Below are 16553 nucleotides of genomic sequence, written 5' to 3'. Positions count from 1 at the left end.
CGTGTACACACAGACAGCGCTGTTAGACGTGTACACACAGACAGCGCTGTTAGATGTGTACACACAGCCAGCGCTGTTAGACGTGTACACACAGACAGCGCTGTTAGACGTGTACACACAGACAGCGCTGTTAGATGTGTACACACAGACAGCGCTGTTAGATGTGTACACACAGACAGTGGTGTTAGATGTGTACACACAGACAGCGCTGTTAGACGTGTACACACAGACAGCGCTGTTAGACGTGTACACACAGACAGCGCTGTTAGACGTGTACACACAGACAGCGCTGTTAGATGTGTACACACAGACAGCGCTGTTAGACGTGTACACACAGACAGCGCTGTTAGACGTGTACACACAGACAGCGCTGTTAGACGTGTACACACAGCCAGCGCTGTTAGACGTGTACACACAGACAGCGCTGTTAGATGTGTACACACAGACAGCGCTGTTAGACGTGTACACACAGACAGCGCTGTTAGACGTGTACACACAGACAGCGCTGTTAGACGTGTACACACAGACAGCGCTGTTAGACGTGTACACACAGACAGCGCTGTTAGACGTGTACACACAGACAGCGCTGTTAGATGTGTACACACAGACAGTGGTGTTAGATGTGTACACACAGACAGCGCTGTTAGACGTGTACACACAGCCAGCGCTGTTAGATGTCTACACACAGACAGCGCTGTTAGATGTGTACACACAGACAGCGCTGTTAGATGTGTACACACAGACAGCGCTGTTAGACGTGTACACACAGACAGCGCTGTTAGACGTGTACACACAGACAGCGCTGTTAGATGTGTACACACAGCCAGCGCTGTTAGACGTGTACACACAGACAGCGCTGTTAGACGTGTACACACAGACAGCGCTGTTAGATGTGTACACACAGACAGCGCTGTTAGATGTGTACACACAGACAGTGGTGTTAGATGTGTACACACAGACAGCGCTGTTAGACGTGTACACACAGCCAGCGCTGTTAGATGTGTACACACAGACAGCGCTGTTAGACGTGTACACACAGACAGCGCTGTTAGATGTGTACACACAGACAGTGGTGTTAGATGTGTACACACAGACAGCGCTGTTAGACGTGTACACACAGCCAGCGCTGTTAGATGTGTACACACAGACAATGCTGTTAGACGTGTACACACAGACAGCGCTGTTAGACGTCTACACACAGACAGCGCTGTTAGACATGTACACACAGACAGCGCTGTTAGACGTCTACACACAGACAGCGCTGTTAGACGTGTACACACAGCCACCGCTGTTAGATGTGTACACACAGACAGCGCTGTTAGATGTGTACACACAGACAGCGCTGTTAGACGTGTACACACAGACAGAGCTGTTAGACGTGTACACACAGACAGCGCTGTTAGACGTCTACACACAGACAGCGCTGTTAGACGTGTACACACAGACAGCGCTGTTAGACGTATACACAGACAGCGCTGTTAGACGTGTACACACAGACAGCGCTGTTAGACGTGTACACACAGACAGCGCTGTTAGATGTGTACACAGACAGAGCTGTTAGATGTGTACACACAGACAGCGCTGTTAGACGTGTACACACAGACAGCGCTGTTAGACGTCTACACACAGACAGCGCTGTTAGACGTCTACACACAGACAGCGCTGTTAGACGTGTACACACAGACAGCGCTGTTAGATGTGTACACACAGACAGCGCTGTTAGATGTGTACACACAGACAGTGGTGTTAGATGTGTACACACAGACAGCGCTGTTAGACGTGTACACACAGACAGCGCTGTTAGACGTCTACACACAGACAGCGCTGTTAGACGTGTACACACAGACAGCGCTGTTAGATGTGTACACACAGACAGCGCTGTTAGATGTGTACACACAGACAGCGCTGTTAGACGTGTACACACAGACAGCGCTGTTAGACGTGTACACACAGCCAGCGCTGTTAGACGTGTACACACAGACAGCGCTGTTAGATGTGTACACACAGACAGCGCTGTTAGACGTGTACACACAGACAGCGCTGTTAGACGTGTACACACAGACAGCGCTGTTAGACGTGTACACACAGCCAGCGCTGTTAGACGTGTACACACAGACAGCGCTGTTAGACGTGTACACACAGACAGCGCTGTTAGATGTGTACACACAGACAGCGGTGTTAGATGTGTACACACAGACAGCGCTGTTAGACGTGTACACACAGCCAGCGCTGTTAGATGTCTACACACAGACAGCGCTGTTAGATGTGTACACACAGACAGCGCTGTTAGATGTTAACACACAGACAGCGCTGTTAGACGTGTACACACAGACAGCGCTGTTAGACGTGTACACACAGACAGCGCTGTTAGATGTGTACACACAGCCAGCGCTGTTAGACGTGTACACACAGACAGCGCTGTTAGACGTGTACACACAGACAGCGCTGTTAGATGTGTACACACAGACAGCGCTGTTAGATGTGTACACACAGATAGTGGTGTTAGATGTGTACACACAGACAGCGCTGTTAGACGTGTACACACAGCCAGCGCTGTTAGATGTGTACACACAGACAGCGCTGTTAGACGTGTACACACAGACAGCGCTGTTAGATGTGTACACACAGACAGTGGTGTTAGATGTGTACACACAGACAGCGCTGTTAGACGTGTACACACAGCCAGCGCTGTTAGATGTGTACACACAGACAATGCTGTTAGACGTGTACACACAGACAGCGCTGTTAGACGTCTACACACAGACAGCGCTGTTAGACATGTACACACAGACAGCGCTGTTAGACGTCTACACACAGACAGCGCTGTTAGACGTGTACACACAGCCACCGCTGTTAGACGTGTACACACAGCCACCGCTGTTAGATGTGTACACACAGACAGCGCTGTTAGATGTGTACACACAGACAGCGCTGTTAGACGTGTACACACAGACAGAGCTGTTAGACGTGTACACACAGACAGCGCTGTTAGACGTCTACACACAGACAGCGCTGTTAGACGTGTACACACAGACAGCGCTGTTAGACGTCTACACAGACAGCGCTGTTAGACGTGTACACACAGACAGCGCTGTTAGACGTGTACACACAGACAGCGCTGTTAGATGTGTACACAGACAGAGCTGTTAGACGTGTACACACAGACAGCGCTGTTAGACGTGTACACACAGACAGCGCTGTTAGACGTGTACACACAGACAGCGCTGTTAGACGTGTACACACAGACAGCGCTGTTAGATGTGTACACACAGACAGCGCTGTTAGACGTGTACACACAGACAGCGCTGTTAGACGTGTACACACAGACAGCGCTGTTAGACGTGTACACACAGCCAGCGCTGTTAGACGTGTACACACAGCCAGCGCTGTTAGACGTGTACACACAGACAGCGCTGTTAGACGTGTACACACAGACAGCGCTGTTAGATGTGTACACACAGACAGTGGTGTTAGATGTGTACACACAGACAGCGCTGTTAGACGTGTACACACAGACAGCGCTGTTAGACGTGTACACACAGACAGCGCTGTTAGACGTGTACACACAGACAGCGCTGTTAGATGTGTACACACAGACAGCGCTGTTAGACGTGTACACACAGACAGCGCTGTTAGACGTGTACACACAGACAGCGCTGTTAGACGTGTACACACAGCCAGCGCTGTTAGACGTGTACACACAGACAGCGCTGTTAGATGTGTACACACAGACAGCGCTGTTAGACGTGTACACACAGACAGCGCTGTTAGACGTGTACACACAGACAGCGCTGTTAGACGTGTACACACAGCCAGCGCTGTTAGACGTGTACACACAGACAGCGCTGTTAGACGTGTACACACAGACAGCGCTGTTAGATGTGTACACACAGACAGTGGTGTTAGATGTGTACACACAGACAGCGCTGTTAGACGTGTACACACAGCCAGCGCTGTTAGATGTCTACACACAGACAGCGCTGTTAGATGTGTACACACAGACAGCGCTGTTAGATGTGTACACACAGACAGCGCTGTTAGACGTGTACACACAGACAGCGCTGTTAGACGTGTACACACAGACAGCGCTGTTAGATGTGTACACACAGCCAGCGCTGTTAGACGTGTACACACAGACAGCGCTGTTAGACGTGTACACACAGACAGCGCTGTTAGATGTGTACACACAGACAGCGCTGTTAGATGTGTACACACAGACAGTGGTGTTAGATGTGTACACACAGACAGCGCTGTTAGACGTGTACACACAGCCAGCGCTGTTAGATGTGTACACACAGACAGCGCTGTTAGACGTGTACACACAGACAGCGCTGTTAGATGTGTACACACAGACAGTGGTGTTAGATGTGTACACACAGACAGCGCTGTTAGACGTGTACACACAGCCAGCGCTGTTAGATGTGTACACACAGACAATGCTGTTAGACGTGTACACACAGACAGCGCTGTTAGACGTCTACACACAGACAGCGCTGTTAGACATGTACACACAGACAGCGCTGTTAGACGTCTACACACAGACAGCGCTGTTAGACGTGTACACACAGCCACCGCTGTTAGATGTGTACACACAGACAGCGCTGTTAGATGTGTACACACAGACAGCGCTGTTAGACGTGTACACACAGACAGAGCTGTTAGACGTGTACACACAGACAGCGCTGTTAGACGTCTACACACAGACAGCGCTGTTAGACGTGTACACACAGACAGCGCTGTTAGACGTCTACACAGACAGCGCTGTTAGACGTGTACACACAGACAGCGCTGTTAGACGTGTACACACAGACAGCGCTGTTAGATGTGTACACAGACAGAGCTGTTAGACGTGTACACACAGACAGCGCTGTTAGACGTGTACACACAGACAGCGCTGTTAGATGTGTACACACAGACAGTGGTGTTAGATGTGTACACACAGACAGCGCTGTTAGACGTGTACACACAGCCAGCGCTGTTAGATGTCTACACACAGACAGCGCTGTTAGATGTGTACACACAGACAGCGCTGTTAGATGTGTACACACAGACAGCGCTGTTAGACGTGTACACACAGACAGCGCTGTTAGACGTGTACACACAGACAGCGCTGTTAGATGTGTACACACAGCCAGCGCTGTTAGACGTGTACACACAGACAGCGCTGTTAGACGTGTACACACAGACAGCGCTGTTAGATGTGTACACACAGACAGCGCTGTTAGATGTGTACACACAGACAGTGGTGTTAGATGTGTACACACAGACAGCGCTGTTAGACGTGTACACACAGCCAGCGCTGTTAGATGTGTACACACAGACAGCGCTGTTAGACGTGTACACACAGACAGCGCTGTTAGATGTGTACACACAGACAGTGGTGTTAGATGTGTACACACAGACAGCGCTGTTAGACGTGTACACACAGCCAGCGCTGTTAGATGTGTACACACAGACAATGCTGTTAGACGTGTACACACAGACAGCGCTGTTAGACGTCTACACACAGACAGCGCTGTTAGACATGTACACACAGACAGCGCTGTTAGACGTCTACACACAGACAGCGCTGTTAGACGTGTACACACAGCCACCGCTGTTAGATGTGTACACACAGACAGCGCTGTTAGATGTGTACACACAGACAGCGCTGTTAGACGTGTACACACAGACAGAGCTGTTAGACGTGTACACACAGACAGCGCTGTTAGACGTCTACACACAGACAGCGCTGTTAGACGTGTACACACAGACAGCGCTGTTAGACGTCTACACAGACAGCGCTGTTAGACGTGTACACACAGACAGCGCTGTTAGACGTGTACACACAGACAGCGCTGTTAGATGTGTACACAGACAGAGCTGTTAGATGTGTACACACAGACAGCGCTGTTAGACGTGTACACACAGACAGCGCTGTTAGACGTGTACACACAGACAGCGCTGTTAGACGTCTACACACAGACAGCGCTGTTAGACGTCTACACACAGACAGCGCTGTTAGACGTGTACACACAGACAGCGCTGTTAGACGTGTACACACAGACAGCGCTGTTAGACGTGTACACACAGACAGCGCTGTTAGACGTGTACAAACAGACAGCGCTGTTAGATGTGTACACACAGACAGCGCTGTTAGACGTGTACACACAGACAGCGCTGTTAGACGTGTACACACAGACAGCGCTGTTAGACGTGTACACACAGCCAGCGCTGTTAGACGTGTACACACAGACAGCGCTGTTAGACGTGTACACACAGACAGCGCTGTTAGATGTGTACACACAGACAGTGGTGTTAGATGTGTACACACAGACAGCGCTGTTAGACGTGTACACACAGCCAGCGCTGTTAGATGTCTACACACAGACAGCGCTGTTAGATGTGTACACACAGACAGCGCTGTTAGATGTGTACACACAGACAGCGCTGTTAGACGTGTACACACAGACAGCGCTGTTAGACGTGTACACACAGACAGCGCTGTTAGATGTGTACACACAGACAGCGCTGTTAGATGTCTACACACAGACAGCGCTGTTAGATGTCTACACACAGACAGCGCTGTTAGATGTCTACACACAGACAGCGCTGTTAGATGTGTACACACAGACAGAGTGGAAAACTGTACTTCACACATCAGTGAATTTGATAGCTAACCAAACCACAATACCATTTATGGGGAAATGTCCAGCTGTTTTGTGGGATGTTGGATTAAGGAAATGAAAATAAAGCCTTGCGTAAATGTTTAACTGACTAGGATGTGTGAGTTTGGGTTTCTGCCCATTGTAAATGGGTATAGTAAATGTCAAAGTTGGGGTCAAGTCAGTTAGTTCAGGATGACTTCTCAATAAATGGAAGAGGAGAAGCTTTTTATTTAAAAAGATGTTAAATGTTTTACATTTAAATATAAAATCACTTCCTGAATTGGGTGTCTTAAATTCAAATTAACCCTGGTAAAGATTGACAACCAGATTATAATATCCTCTGGGAAATGGCTAGTAGTGATGGTCACTGGTGTGTGTGTGTGTGTGTGTGTGTGTGTGTGTGTGTGTGTGTGTGTGTGTGTGTGTGTGTGTGTGTGTGTGTGTGTGTGTGTGTGTGTGTGTGTGTGTGTGTGTGTGTGTGTGTGTGTGTGTGTGTGTGTGCGTGTGTAGTAAGGATGGTGAATTGGTGTGTGTGGCAACAGCGGGTCTGCTTGCAGCATTCTCTGTAAGCGTTTCCTGAAGCACGTGTCACCTACAGTACAGCGGATGACCCACCCAACTATAATTGTCTCGATCAGTCACTCTCTCTACTCACGCACATCACATCCCAAAGTGCCCTGATGGGGAAGAAAGAAGAAAAACGTTATCGCTCTCTCTCACCACCCCCCCACCACCACTCCCACCACCAGCACCACCACCCCCCCACCACCACCACCCCTACCACCACCCTACTGCCTCTGATCTGGCAGACTCAGTAAACACAAATACTGTGTAGTAGTAGACGTGTGTAGTAGTAGTAGTTTTTAGTTGTGTATGAATAGGGACACGAGATACATTACATGATAACATGGAAAACACTGGTCACTTTCAAGATGCATCATCTTCATGTGATACGCACCCGCTCAAAACACCGTCACCCCCACACCCCCCCCCACCATCATCACATGAAGATGATGCATCTTGAAAGTGACCAGTGTATGAATAGGGACACGAGATACATTACATGATAACATGGAAAACACTGGTCACTTTCAAGATGCATCATCTTCATGTGATACGCACCCGCTCAAAACACCGTCACCCCCACACCCCCCCCCACCATCATCACATGAAGATGATGCATCTTGAAAGTGACCAGTGTATGAATAGGGACACGAGATACATTACATGATAACATGGAAAACACTGGTCACTTTCAAGATGCATCATCTTCATGTGATACGCACCCGCTCAAAACACCGTCACCCCCCCCCCCCCCCACCACCACCACCATCACATGAAGATGATGCATCTTGAAAGTGACCAGTGTATGAATAGGGACACGAGATACATTACATGATAACATGGAAAACACTGGTCACTTTCAAGATGCATCATCTTCATGTGATACGCACCTGCTCAAAACACCGCCGGAAGACACGTGTCGGCGGCATCCAAAGCTTTTACAGTATTTAGCGTTTGTACGTTTTTGAAAAATGCAGAAGGAACCTCGTCTGTTGGAATCACATGCTGCCAGTCGCAGCGGTTTTTGCCGATTTTAATCATCCTATTCCTGGTAAGAGAATGATGTCTTGTATTTTTACATGGTTCGTTTTCATGGTTAGTATTAGTTTCTGTAGTGGACAATAATAATAATAAACCTTGGTTGGAAAAGGGGAAAGGCGATACATAGTCAGTTGCACAACTGAATACATTCAACTGCATTCAACCCAACGACTCCTTAATCGACGTCCACGGCGCCTGGGGACCAGTTGTTGTTGGGGGTTAACTGCCTTGCTCAAGGGAAGAACGGCAGATTTATTCAGATTATAGGCCCAGTGCTTTTAACCTCTTGGCTATGTGTCACCCAGTTGTTGGCACTTGTAATGAGCTGTATGCACTTTAAGATTGAGACTAAGTTAGTACTTCTGTTTTCAACATTCTGATCTCTGCATGTTTTGGATGTTCAACAGGCAACATTAGGACAGAGGGACAAATTACCCAGATTGCCCAGGACTAAATAGACAACAACAACGTGAGATACTGAAGATAAGCCTACTATCTTTTTTAACCTTCAAGTTCACAACATTATTTGAAATGTTCCGGGGTTTTGGAAGAACAGGACGAGGACTGTCACGGTCACTGAAGGTAAAACGTAAGGGCGCTGGAGTAAAGCCTAGAAGCAGCATCAATCTAGGTGTGGTGCAGGCCATTGAAATCCCATACCCTGAAGGTATGGATTCTGAGGCTAGGAAACATCACAAGGAGGAAGTCTTGAGGAAACATCCTGAGACGCTGATAGTGGATTACAGAAAAGCACTGAGGAACAGAGTCAAAACCAACTATGTTTTCTACACGGCGCACCCCGCAGCCTGGTGTAGTGCACTGCACCAAGCCTACCCCAACACTAAAGAGAGAGACATCAACAATGCCATACAGGTCAAAGCGTATGTGGATGACAGTCACTTTAAGGATGTTATTACAGTGAATCTTTATCACACCGGTACCGTCGTGGTCCAAGGCTCTCAGACCCAGCTCAACAACTTTCAACAGGAATTTCAGGAACTGAAGGAAAAAGCTGAGCTGAATAAAAGTATTGTCACATACCAAGGAGCTTGTTAGAATTGCAAATTAATTGTGTTACAGTTGTGGCATATATAGTGTGTGTTTAGATAAGAAGCATTTTAAAAGCATACATTTGTACTTAATTGTCAATAATTGTATGCACTCATACATGCAATAAAATATGTATTTAAAAAGAAAGAGAGTCTGTGTTTGTGTTTGTGTGTATAATACATGCGTGCATACATCCGTGCGTGTGTGTGTGTGTGCACGTGTGTGTGTATAATACCGCCCTACCAAGCAAAATAACATAACCCCAATTTTCACCAGAACACAATAGAATAGAGGCAGGATACTTGTCCACATGATTAAGCATGTATTTAATGTAGCAAAAATTACATTAACACATTTTTGACCAAATGAGCAGTTACTGACTTTTTGCTTGGTTGGGCAGAATACAGCTACTCACTGGTCCTGTAGGTTGTCTGAGTTGGGGTGGTACTGTGTGTATAATACAGCTACTCACTGGTCCTGTAGGGTGTCTGAGTTGGGGTGGTACTGTGTGTATAATACAGCTACTCACGGGTCCTGTAGGTTGTCTGAGTTGGGGTGGTACTGTGTGTATAATACAGCTACTCACTGGTCCTGTAGGGTGTCTGAGTTGGGGTGGTACTGTGTGTATTATACAGCTACTCACTGGTCCTGTAGGTTGTCTGAGTTGGGGTGGTACTGTGTGTATTATACAGCTACTCACTGGTCCTGTAGGTTGTCTGAGTTGGGGGGGTACTGAGTGTCAGCCTTGATGCAAAGTGATCAAATGTGATGAATAAAAAAGGAGAATACGTTTGGGCTTCTATGCCTAAACATCAGTGCTGTTTATCACCTGTTAGCACTTTTCACTGGCACTTTTTGCATCTCGGGCCTCCTTGGTTTTTCCTTTGCATGCTTTGTGGGTGAGTAGCTACGTATTACAGACAGTAGGGGGCGCCATAGGACAAAAAAAGGACATTGTTACCATTGCAGGATCATTATTCATTAGTGCATACATGAGCAAAACGTAGGCAAACAATTTGCACTGGAAAACGAAAACGAGCGTTTCTTATTGGACAACCTCAGGTAGTCCATTTTCCTGTGTTTGGTACCTAATGAATAGGCTGCAACCCGGCTCAGCTGCTGCAAAGATGCCTGACAGAAATACTAGGATGGAAGCAAATGTAAGTGATTATAACGTCATAACGGATCATGCAAAAAAATGTACAGTCGACAGGAATATGTTAGTTAATGTAGAGACAAACGATTATGCATATTTTTTTGTCATAAAGTTCATTTACGAAAATCGCGATTTAGCAAGCTAGCTGACTAGCTAACAGTAGCCAGCTAGCTAGTTTTATGGGCGTTGTGACATGGGTATGAAATTGTAATTCGTGTTTGTTTTAGGGACTCCTGAAACAATCAGCAAACCAGGCTGTCGTCTTGTGAAACAGTGGATGTAAATAATCTAGCTAGGTAAAGCATTTACCTCAAATTGAATGTACAATTTTGTAAGCTTGCCTTGTTGATAACGTAACTAGCAAACTATTTTCTTGTTTATTGTGTAGTGGAGGATAAAAATACCTGTATGCCTATGATGTGTAGCCGATCTGTGTATGGACCCAAACGTTTGGTATACATATTAGTTCAGAACCTAGCTATGAACCTCAGCTATCATAGCCGGTTGTATCGACTTCAAAACAGTCTGACTGGCATCAATGAAGCCTATGGATTGAGTAGAATATAATATAACTTTGTGCCAAGGATGCAAGTTATTACCAAGCATGATATCCCCACATTGAATATATTCACTGATCATGTTCTCTACCTTGGCAAATAAAGCTGCGGTTCAGGTATGAATGTCTGAGACATTATTTTCCAGTCATATCAAACGGCATTCTTTGAATGATGCTGTGTCTGTATTACAATTATACACTTCAACAGTGTTTACCAATCCTGGTATTGGGACATCAATGGTTGGTTACACATTAACTATGCAATAGACTAGAAACATGATTTAACTAGTTAAAAGGCTGTTTTGTAATTCATATATACAGAAACAGAATTTTAAAGAAACAGTACACTACACTTCCTATGCATCATGTAAATAGGTTCATCTATCTCATTTCCTTCATCTGCACTGAACTGAGGACAGGATAGGTGTGGTATTTCATCAAATGAGAGACTTCATTCAAACAGTAGAGAGTGTGAAACGCTTTATTGAAAGAAGTTCATTATCCAAGTGTTATAAATATTATAATTCTAATATTATTAAAAATATTAGTACAATCTGTACTTCAATGCATAGCTGGTACAAATTATAATAACAGAGGAAGAAATGTGGGGAGAGAGGTGTGAGTGTAAAAGACAAAGGGAAAGAGGTAAGAACAGAGGAGCAGGGAAAGATTACAGTGCTACTACACTTAATTACATACGTGTCTCCTAACCAGCCTTGGGCCCCAAGTTGGCCTGAAGGTTATCTTAACAGCGGGTGAGGTGGCGATGATGGAACTGGGGGTTGGCATCCTCTCTCACATCAAAACATACCAGCAGACGAGAGACTGAAAAAAAACAAGGCTTAATCATGCCATCACTGTCAGTCATAATCATCAGGAGGTAAAATTCTAAACTCTGGGACTACTACATCTCTATCTGTATTTCAATGTAAAGCATCTCTTTAATAATACTTCCTGTTGACCCAACCAAGTGATCTCTCACCTCTGGTCATGCTGTACCCTCTATGTAGCCAGTTAAGATGCGGGAGGGGTTCGCCGACACAGCTGATATAACCTACAGCAGGTATTCCCAAACAAAAATGTGATTCACATTTCAATAACACTTTTATTTTTTAACCATTATCGATTAACAAAAGGTTTTATATGTAAGATGGTTAAATAAATAGCAAATTTATTGAATTGTATTATATTATTTTGTGCCCTTGTCCTATAAGAGCTCTGTCAATTCCCATGAGCCAGGTTGTGACAAACTCACACTCATTCTTATGTTTAATAAATGTATAGTGTGTGTGTGTGTGTGGGGCAGGCTTACAATGATGGCAGAAAATCGTCACAAATGAATACATAAATACCACTTGAAGCTTGATGATGACTTGATCATTTGAATCAGCTGGGTAGCACTGAGGCAAAAATAAAAATGTGCACCCCTTTGAGACCCCAGGAACAGGACTGGGAACCATTGCTCTTCATCTGCAGACAGGGTTTCACAGCTCTGTATCTGAGGACAGAAAACAGACTTCATTATACTAAAATTAGACCGCACTGAATATTATGTTACTATTATCTCCGTCCTCACTTCTTACTATGGAGTGGAACTACACAACAGTACCTGCCCAACCAGAATAGCCTACTCTACCTTCTTTAACAGTTGGAGCAGCTATCCTTTCACTCTCTTCCATGGCTGTTAGCTAGCTACCTACAAATGCATTTGGAGTTTGTTTTACAATTACATCAAGATAGCCATTATGAAGTTAGGTAACTGGTGATATTTAATTCAGTTAGCTAGCTTTACAGTCTGTAAAGTTGGCTAAATAGCTAGCTACGTTAGCAGCTCATTTGAGTTAACTTGCACTGTAGCTAGTTAGCTAATAATACATCGACTATGTTCAAATACTTATACTAACCATACTGTAACCCAGAGTCATTACAATACTATTTGTGAAGTAAATTGACTAGTATGCTTATTGGTCATAGTATGGGTATAGTTAGTTTACCAAAAGTTCCCGCATTTCGTACTTCATTACCGAAAATACAAAGTATACAAGCAGTGGACAACATTTCCGTGCTTTTATGGCCCATAATGCAGTTCTTCCGAAAATGGGCTTCGACGTTTTCAGATTTGAAGAAAATGGCGAAAAAGTCCGACGGGAAAATATACGAATTCATTGCTTTAACTAATTATGACAAATGTTAAAGAAATATCGATGTAATAAAGTAATTACTTTTCAAATAAGTTACACATTATGTTGCCAGACGATTTGTTAGCTACTCTATCCTTTTTATTTTAATTTTATTTTTTTACACTCTAAGGTCCAGGGCCTGGGAATGGCGCATGTAGAAGTGATTGCAAGGTTGTGGGTGTCTGCATTCGTGTGTTCGGCCACACGTACGTCCCTATGTGTGTGTGCGCTAGAGTGTTGGCTGGCGAATTAATGAAAATAAGGAGGGAGGTGGTGGATGGGATGAAAGGATAAACGCAAACAAAAGATGGAAAAGGAGAGTAGTAGCTTGGGCTCAGTTGGTGTAGATCTGGCCCTCTGGTTGCTGAGGGAGCGTCATGTTCTCCTTGCACATCATGAGTCGTCTGAGCTCCTGCAGGACTACACGGATGCTGTAGGAATTCTGCCAGTTGGCCAGTGCAGACACTACTCGTGTATCAACCACACCATTCAAGTTTATCTTAATTACAAATCTGACAAACGGTGGTGCCTCTGGATATCTCGGCCACATTCAACCGCACGTGAGCCCTACGCTATCCTTACGAACCGCATAGCATATCAATATAGCACTATGTGCCGTTACGTTGGCTAGTTAAGTTACCCGTTAGTTGGCTACTAATACATCGAACTTGCCAGTATATTAACTAACGTATATGCTATCTAACTACTCAACTGTGTTCGTAAATTGCGTTTAGATCTTGAAGCGTTCAGAACGCACACTGGACGCTCACAACGGCAGTCGAGCTAACTGGCTAGGTAACGTTACTTAATTTTACTCGCCCTAGCAGAACTGGTTAGGTTGTTTTCATGTTGTCCAGGGCGTTGGTGGCGAACTGTGCTGCTGGCAACAATTTAATTACGCCTTTTTGCCGATATTTACTGACACCGGCCATATTCTATGGGTGTTAGGCGTTCGTAGATTCGTCAGTTATTCTTCGCTCTGGCACACAGACGAGACTGCTCTGAAATCGGAGTAGAGTGAATTTACATACGCAACCTATTGACTTGATTATTCACGTAATTCTTAGCTTAGCGGTATAGTCGTTGAGCGTTCTTAATGGACATTGTTTTAATGAAGTTGTAAAATGTCTTGTCATTTGTTTTACTAACAAGCTAGCAAGAAGTTGCATAGTAACAGCATCAACTAACGAATTGGAAGGATACCGTTCGTTTACAGTTTCCTAAAATTAACTAATAGTATATACACTCATTTAATATGTAGTATACAGTATGTTATGGGTATTCGAACACGGGTATAGTCTTTTCCCCAAAGTGTATTTACTTACTTGAATAGGTTCTCCCAGCAGCAATGTGGACGATTGGAAACAGGGCAGCAACGTTCGGCACCAGAACTGTCTTTAAACTGGTTTCCCATTTAATAACCAGATCGTCATACAAACTTACTATGTTGAATTACTGTTGCACAACCGAACTGCTGCTGCCAGCATGCCCACAAGCGAGCCACGCGGTAGTGTACAGGCCATAACAAATATCATTTTAATTTTATGCACGTTATCACTCACTTTGCACTGTACACATAATATAAATGACGATGCGACACATCTTTTGTTTATATCGTAACATACGTAACTTAACTGTATTGCAGAAAGTTTGACATTTGCTATCATTGTTTTCTATGTTGCGTGAACGCTTCATAGTTTACGTGGTAACAGTCATTGTTATAATTGAACCATTATCATTCTCAAGTAAATAGTCACAGTTCAAAGTAATGTCTTGTTTACGTCTATTCCTCAGCAGTGATGGATGCCGCGGTGTTCTGATAAAGGAGGTCCGACCTGAATCCCAGGGTTAAAATACGGTTCCGGAAGGACGTTGGGAATTGCCCACCCTCTGTTCACCCCAGGGGAATTATTTTTTCCCTTTGACGAGTTTAAAATAGCGAAGTACAGTAGTACATTTATATTATGTACTGTTATTGTTAAAATAATGCTTGTATATAACGTAATCATTATTGTAGAAATGTAAAACTTGATGGTTAGCAGACTTGCCTTGGAGCTCCCCTTATAGTCTCCGTGGAACGTCCCATCAGTGAGTTGATTTTTGGTTTATGTACGTTCTGTTCCTGCACGTTATAGATTAGTTATTTTTAAGTTAATACTTTATAGGACAGTCCGTTTTTCAAGTAATTTAGCCCTTGGTATATTTTAAAGCACTTTGGTTTATTTCCTTGTCATAATTTGTATCATCCAAGTTTTGATAAATAAAAACCCTTATTGTTTAATTGTGACGCTCACTTCATTTGATTGACAGCCTGACTCAGCGTTCTCTTCAACAGAGCCTGGATGCTCCTGATCAACTCCACCTCCTGTGGTACACAAACACAACCATCACGTTATTTTCAGATTGGTTTCTAGTGAAATAACGTCTAGGCAACATTTAGTAATGATACAAGTATTTAGGTGAACTAGAGCAAAGACAAAACATTTGTTTTATTTGTATCATCAGCAGCTCCTCTTCTACGCGGTCACTGTTACCGACAGGTTAGGTTATCCGTGGCGATGGCGAACGGGATCTCGGTGGCGTCCAGCGCCTTCAACAGCCTCCTCTTCTGCCCCAGGAGGAGGTCTGTCTCGGCCACCAGCTGTTCCATGTGCCGCTGCAGCTCTGACTTTCAAAAGTGGATATTCTGCAGTCTCTCGCCCAGGTGCCGCGTCCCCTCAGCTTGGGTGTGCAGAGTCCCGGACTCGGTCTCCGTATCCAGTGTTTTGGACTCATGGTGAATCCTCTCTGCGTTGTTTCGGTCTGTAACCACCTGGTGAAGGGTAGAGAAAGGCTTGAAGTGCCTTTCCTCCGGGATGCCATTCCTCTGAACGGTACCCCGCGGTAGCCAAGCCGGAGGAGGGATACAAGTGTATGTGAGCGGGAGGCCACTCTAAAAGTGTGCAATGCCACAGATGTCTCAAGTTTTGAGGGAGCATGCAATTGGCACACTGACTGCAGGAATGTTCACCAGAGCTGTTGCCAGAGAATGTAATGTTCATTTCTCTACCATAAGCCACCTCCAACGTTGTTTTAGAGAATATGGCAGAATGTTGAATAACCACGCCAGTCCAGGACCTCCACATCCGGGTTCTTCACCTGCGGGATCGTCTGAGACCAGCCACCCAGACAGCTGATGAAACTGAGGACTATTTCTGTCTGTAATAAAGCCCCTTTGTGGGGAAACAAATCATTCTGATTGGTTGGGCCTGGCTCCCAAGTGGGTGGGCCTATGCTCTTCCAGGACCACCTATGGCTGCGCCCCTGGCCAGTCATATGAAATCCATAGATTAGAGCCTAATGAATTTATTTAAATTGAC

General features: G+C 45.2%; 1 protein-coding gene and 1 long non-coding RNA gene across 2 annotated transcripts in view; both read left to right on the top strand.

The window, feature by feature from the left end:
- Positions 1-9442, top strand: part of LOC139568144 (somatostatin receptor type 5) — a 110149-nt gene extending 100707 nt beyond the window's left edge. Inside the window, exon 6 of the mRNA XM_071389880.1 lies at positions 8660-9442. Coding sequence (XP_071245981.1) covers positions 8660-8710 — 51 coding nt within the window. The 3' untranslated portion in view covers positions 8711-9442. The remainder of the gene's footprint in view (positions 1-8659) is intronic.
- Positions 9443-10263: 821 nt separating this feature from the next.
- LOC139568142 (uncharacterized) lies at positions 10264-15475 on the top strand. The gene is made up of 2 exons (XR_011673529.1): positions 10264-10462; positions 10686-15475. It is a non-coding gene; the product is annotated as an uncharacterized lncRNA (long non-coding RNA).
- The last annotated feature ends 1078 nt before the right edge of the window (positions 15476-16553 follow it).

The sequence above is a fragment of the Salvelinus alpinus genome, chromosome 2, assembly GCF_045679555.1.
Source record: "Salvelinus alpinus chromosome 2, SLU_Salpinus.1, whole genome shotgun sequence".
Classification (NCBI taxonomy): domain Eukaryota; kingdom Metazoa; phylum Chordata; class Actinopteri; order Salmoniformes; family Salmonidae; genus Salvelinus; species Salvelinus alpinus.
This window is presented reverse-complemented; position numbering and strand designations above follow the sequence as displayed.